This window comes from Ovis aries, chromosome 11 (genome assembly GCF_016772045.2).
Source record: "Ovis aries strain OAR_USU_Benz2616 breed Rambouillet chromosome 11, ARS-UI_Ramb_v3.0, whole genome shotgun sequence".
Classification (NCBI taxonomy): domain Eukaryota; kingdom Metazoa; phylum Chordata; class Mammalia; order Artiodactyla; family Bovidae; genus Ovis; species Ovis aries.
In genome coordinates this window covers 24,040,150-24,046,695 of record NC_056064.1, presented here as the reverse complement: position 1 = coordinate 24,046,695, position 6,546 = coordinate 24,040,150, and the positions used below count along the sequence as shown (strand labels likewise).

At 44.6% G+C, this 6,546-nt stretch overlaps 1 protein-coding gene across 1 annotated transcript; it reads left to right on the top strand.

The window, feature by feature from the left end:
• Window positions 1-945, top strand: LOC101120675 (olfactory receptor-like protein DTMT). The gene has a single exon (XM_004012560.5). It carries the CDS (start codon window positions 1-3, stop codon window positions 943-945), a length of 945 nt encoding a protein of 314 aa, XP_004012609.3.
• Window positions 946-6,546: the final 5,601 nt, after the last annotated feature.

The following is a 6,546-nucleotide window of genomic DNA, read 5'->3' as shown; positions in this document are numbered from 1 at the left end:
ATGACAGGAAGGAATCAAACTATTGTCTCAGAGTTCCTCCTGCTGGGACTGCCCATTCAGTCAGAACATCAAAACTTGTTCTACGTCCTGTTCCTGGCCATGTACGTTACCACCATCCTGGGGAACCTTCTCATCCTCGTCCTCATTTGCCTGGACCCCCACCTCCACACACCCATGTATTTGTTTCTCAGTAACCTGTCTTTCTCTGACCTCTGCTTCTCCTCTGTCACAATGCCCAAGTTGCTGAAGAACATGCAGAGCCAAGACCCATCCATACCCTATGCTGGCTGCTTGACACAAACGTACTTCTTCTTGTTCTTTGGAGACCTGGAGAGCTTCCTCCTTGTGGCCATGGCCTATGACCGCTACGTGGCCATCTGCTTCCCCCTGCACTACACCGCCATCATGAGCCCCAGGCTCTGTCTCTTCTTGCTGGTGCTGTCCTGGGTGCTCACCACATTCCATGCCATGTTGCACACCCTGCTCATGGCCAGCCTGCATTTTTGTGAAGACAACGTGATCGCCCACTTTTTCTGTGACATGTCTGCTCTGCTGAAGCTGTCCTGCTCTGACACTCGAGTGAATGAGCTGGTGATATTTATCACGGGAGGGCTCATTCTTGTGATCCCCTTTCTACTCATCATCACGTCCTATGCTCGAATCGTGTCCTCCACCCTCAAGGTCCCTTCTGCGAGGGGTATCCGCAAGGCCTTCTCCACCTGTGGCTCCCACCTCACTGTGGTGTCCCTGTTTTATGGAACAATTATTGGTCTCTATTTATGCCCATCAGCTAATAATTCTACTGTTAAGGAGACTGTGATGGCTATGATGTACACTGTAGTGACCCCCATGCTGAACCCTTTCATCTACAGCCTGAGGAACAGAGACATGAAGGGAGCTCTCAGAAGAGTCTTCTGGAGAAAGAAAACTCCCTTCTCTCTGTGATGCTAAAGGTGGGATTTCTACACAACTTTATGCAGCAGGTATATTGATATTAATATTGGGGTATTAACCCAGACTTCCTTTTCAATGATCTTTTGTAAAAATTCCATAGTAAGATATTGTTCAATAAGTAACAGAGATATGGTGGAGGTATGTAGTAGGACTTGGAGAGGGGATGTCAGTGACATACTAGCAGAATCCTGCTTGTTGTTTTTCCTCCAGGTTACTCTAAGAAGCATTATTTTTAAACTTCCAACTAATCTTTGTATCTGCACCCCACCTTTTTTCTTTACTGTTTCCAGAGTTTAATTTTCTGATGAAATAGACTCTACTGTTTACTGAGCATTTACTCATTTACTGTGGAGACACCCTCTCCCCTCTGCCCTTGACCCACCACCTTGGACAGACCTTCCATGAATGAAGAGACTGAAACTGCAGAACCTGGGCCCGCAGCAGCCTACGAATATTTACTGAGCCAGACAAAACCCCGAGGTCCCATTTGAAAATACAGAAGTGAAGAAAGTGCTAGTTGCTCAGTCATGTCCAAGTCTTTGCAACCCATGGACTGTAGTCACCAGGCTCCTCTGTCCATGGAATTCTCCAGGCAAGAATACTGGAGTGGGCTGCTGCCACTTCTTCCTCCAAGGGATCTTTTTGACCCAGGGATTGAACCTGGATCTCTTGTGTCTCCTGCATTGCAGGGGGATTCTTTACCATCTGAGCCACCAGGGAAGCCCGGAAAATATGGAGGAGACTAAAAGAAATAGCATAGCCATGATAGCTTGTAAAAGAACTTTAATTTGGGATGCACTGCCTCCTTGGTCAAATGCGTGCCGCTATAGCAGCAAATTCTTGGCCCAGTGGTCCTTTCCTAAAGCTGGCCCTTCCGGTTGTGGGAGGCCGCTATCCAGACCATGCTGTGCTCCCAGAAAGGCCACTTAGAACCCAAGCCTGCCACGTAAGGAGGTGGAGAGGGGAGTCCTTTCTTCAGTATCTGTGTCCCTTTCTGTAACAGTTAATTTATCATGTTTTTTTTGTTTTGTTTTTTTCTAAAACCTAACCAAAACCATGCATTACATAATACTCTGTCCTCGAGGTCAGGCTGGTCCAAGTGCAGTGGTGCTTACAATTAAGTGATCACAGCCAGTTACAGATTTCTTTATCGAGGAGGAAATGGCAACCCACTCCAGTATTTTTGCCTAGAGAATCCCATGGAGAGAAGAGCCTTGGCTGGCTACAGTCCATGGGGTCGCAAAAAGTCAGACACGAGTGAGTGACTAATACTAATCCTATACTCAAGCTCAATACTACTTAAAATCCAAAATTCTCACTCCTCTGGTTACCTCTGCTAAACTGGACTTTTAATTGTTGAATAGAGATATTTACTTATCTCTTCCTGAGCAAGGGTTTGCATTATCTTGTCTCTTACCCTTCTCTCCTCTGATATATTTTCATGTCTCCAGTGTCTTCTTGACCTGCCCTGAACTGAAGTGCGCTCTCTATCTCCTTTGCTACAATAGTTTAGTTTGTCTTTGTTGTTCTTGTTTAGTTGCTAAGTCGTGTCCAGCTCTTTGGCTACCCCGTGGACTTTAGCTCACCAGGCTCCTCTGTCACGCCGTAGGGTAACTAAGCCCGTGTGCCACAGCTACTTAGGCCTGTGCGCCAAGAGCCCATGCTCTGCAACAAGAGAGGCCACAGCCACGAGAAGTCCCCACCCCACAACTAGAGTAGCCCCTGTTCACGGCAACTGCAGAAAAGCCCAGACACAGCGAGGAAGACCCAGCACAGCCAAGGAAAGTTAGTCATTGCTTTGTGGCCATAGATAACTGCAGCATAAGAAAGAGCTGGAATCTAGGAGGTATTCTGACACATCTGGGGAGTATTAGAGACGATGCAGGTGCCAGGTGCCAGTATCGTTTTCCAGCAGAAGTAAGAAGGCAGAAGTACTTCAGTGGAGTTCAAACTGGGTTTTCGCTTCTATCTTGACTTGAGGAAGAACTGAATATGATCAGGGAGTGTTTCTTTTGTCTCTTACTCTAGTACTTTCTATATATGTCCATATGGTTGTGTCATACAGGTACCGACTCCTGGTTAGCCACAGGTCATTCATGGGAAACGGTGTTTCACTGAGAGATTCTTCCACCTTGAGAATCTTTCCAAAATATGTGTCTTGGGACTTCCCTGGCAGTTCAGTGGTTAAGACTCTGAGTTTCCACTGAAAGGGGTGCAGGCTAGACCCCTGGTGCAGGAACTAAGATCCCACATGCTGCCCAGCATGGCCAAAAACCAAAATGTCTTTCTTGGCACTTTACTAAACTCACTGAAGGCTTCTTGTGGCCACAGAAAGCACCCTGCGGTGCTAAGATACTTTAAGATTTTCACAGTACGGCCTCACCAACCATCCTCTTTTACTTTCCACCTGCGGTTCCAACCATAAAGGTCTGCTGTCCATTCCCTAAAGAGGCAGTGGTTAGGCTTTCCTGCAGAGCTCTGCATCCTCAGTTTCTCTCAAGGTATAGTCAGGTGTGATTGTAAACAGTCACTGCTCCTGGATCCTGAGAGCATTGGTCCTAGAGAGGTCCTGGGTAATTTCTTTGTCTTTAATAAATCCCTGTAGGATCCAGACTCCTCTGGGATCCAGGGCCCCTTAGGCCCAAGGATGTGCAGAATGGGAGATGGAGAAGGGAGGTTTCAGACTCAGGTGATGACTGCAGAGGGTGATATTTTACATGATTTAGTGAATAAAGAGGAGCAGAATCTCAGGTCATGGTCCTGGAGTCACCCTCAAACACTAGGTAAGTTGGGCAGAGGGTGAATGAGCTGGCCACTGGGGTCCTTCCAACCTGAGGGTCTTGATTTCCCAGGTTGTATGATGTTCTGCAGGAGTTTTTCAGGTATGGTAATGAAGAATTGATGCTTTTGAACTGTGGTGTTGAAGAAGACTCTTGAGAGTCCCATGGACTGCAAGGAGATCCAACTAGTCCATTCTGAAGGAGATCAGTCCTGGGTGTTCTTTGGAAGGAATGATGCTGAAGCTGAAACTCCAGTGCTTTGGCCACCTCATGCGAAGAGTGGATTCATAGGAAAAGACTCTGATGCTGGGAGGGGTTGTGGGCAGGAGGAGAAGGGGACGACACAGGATGAGATGGCTGGATGGCATCACCCACTCAATGGACGTGAGTCTGAGTGAACTCCGGGAGTTGGTGATGGACAGGGAGGCCTGGCGTGCTGCAATTCATGGGGTCACAAAGAGTCGGACACGACTGAGCGACTGAACGGAACTGAACTGAATGCTCCTCTTTTCCACCTCTCTCCCTCCTAAAATTTCACTACGTTTGAGAAATGTTTATTAATATTCCACCAGTTGTAATCTATTTTTATTAATGCCTGCATTTTTGTGTATTACTCAATGTATTATTTATTCCCATGATATTGAATCATTTCAGCATACTGACAGCTCCATGTAAGCATTAATGTCATAGTCCTGAACTCTCATGTTATGTTAGAATCACTTTGGAGCTTTAGAAAGTTTTGTATGGATGTTGCTCAGCAGAAACTGACACAATATTGTGACACAATGTTGTTGTTCAGCCACCAAGTCGTGTCTGACTCCTGGCGATGCCATGGACTGAAGCAACGATATTCCAGTAAGAAACTGTGGTGGAATATATCTGAGGGCTTCAGTAACTTTTATTTTTAAAATGTATCAAGTATCCTTGCTACTCATTGTGTAGTCCATGGACCGTGGCGTGGGCATTAACGGGGTGCTAAGTGAATTGCAGAGGCATTATGCCATAATGAAGTTACCACTACTTAGCAAAAAATGCAGGAGCAGACCTACTGTGTCAAAATCAGGGTTTTCCAGAACCCCAGGGGATTTTCATGGATTTTCATTAAATTTTGGAACCACTGCATTATGCTGCAGTCACACTCTTGGCCCAAGACTTGGGGCCTGCTCACTTGCCAGGGAAAAAGTTTCTGAGAAAATTATGATTTTCTTTACTGATTCTTCTCACTGTGACATCAGTACCTTTGTCCATGTGTAAAACCTGTTGACATGGCTGGCTCAACGTGCATCGAGGAGTGAAATCCCAGATGTTGGATTCCGTTACGTCTTTCACGAAGGAGCGTCCCACATCTAATGATGCTTCTGACTTTGCTTTTTTTTTTTTTTTTGTCAGCTTTTGGCATGCTGAGGTGGATAAATCAGGATTCTTGAAAGAAAATGAATCAGTTGGAGAGTACATCTATACTTATATTTACTTTATCTATATAGATAAGTATCTCTATTTATATCTTCTGTGATGGCGAAAAGAATAGTGTATCTGGTGTGGGGACATTTTCCAAGGGGACAAACCACATCCATAAATTCAGTAATACAGAGTCAAATTCAGTGCCCAAGGGCTGGCACTAGGAGTCTAGCGTTTCTTCTGGGAGGATTTAGTCGGAGCAGACAGCACACTCCTAATTTAGAAGGAATGTGTGGTCTTTGAAGTTGGAAGAATGCTAAGTTTCAGCTGGAAGTGCTACCATTTAGTGTTGTGATACGTCAACTATGTCCAGACACACTGCCAGCTGCAAGCACTGCTGCAGTCATATCGGCAGACATGGCCTTTCCTACAGGTAGCCTACCATTCTGTAGGGAAGACAGCTATAAACAGTGTGATCAAAGGATATCAAAGGAGAAGGGTTCAATCATGGAAGCAGGGAGACGAGTTAAGCGGCCATCCCAACGGTAGAGAGAGGACATGATGTCACCAGATCAAGGGTATTGAGAGTGGCTAATGGGAGTGTCTGAAAGGGTAGGAGACTCTGTAGGGCTTGCCCATGGATAGGAAGCTGATAATGACCAAAGAAGGGAATGAAAGAAAACCTTCAGGTTGTGGAGCACCTGGATTCCCTTTTACTGAGAAATATGAGAAATTAGAGGAGGAGGGAATTAGCGAAAGGGCAGCAAAGAGACATCGTGAGTTTCTTTGCTGCAAATGAGGGTGTTATGTCCAAGGGAAGATAACAATTAGGCAACTGAGTTAAAGAGACATTGACAGCTAAAGTTTAAAGAATCATCAAAGCCATTGGGAGTAGATATTTTTCTTTGTGGTATATATAGAATTACAAGGGAACCATGTTTAGGGAAAAGCCCAGGAGCACCAATCAACTTGAAGATATTGACAAAACATAAGTCAGTTACCGTTAATGGGAGGTATTAGGAAAAGCAATACATCCTGTGTCTCAAGACTTAGTGGATAAGAGTGTTCTTTAAAAAATCTGGAATATTGCTACATTTCAAAGCAAGCACATGTACACTCATGGTGGATTCAGTCAATGTATCACCAAACAAATACAATATTGTAAAGTAAAATAAATAAAAAATAAATTAAAAAATAAAACAAACTGAACAAAATAAAGGATTTCCAGTCATAGAGATTCTGATTATAGAGATTTGGAGTCCTGTAAAGATTGTGATTATTGTGATGAGAATGACATAAAGTATTTTTGCAAAGCATCTAGTGGCCCATATATCATAGAAATATGTTTGTTCATTTTGAAATTCAAATTTTCATGGGCATTGTTATTTCTTCCTGAAGATACTGGAGACAGAGC

Excerpts from the sequence above, each read along its gene's own strand:
- LOC101120675 (XM_004012560.5), top strand. The coding sequence starts at position 1 with ATGACAGGAAGGAATCAAACTATTGTCTCAGAGTTCCTCCTGCTGGGA.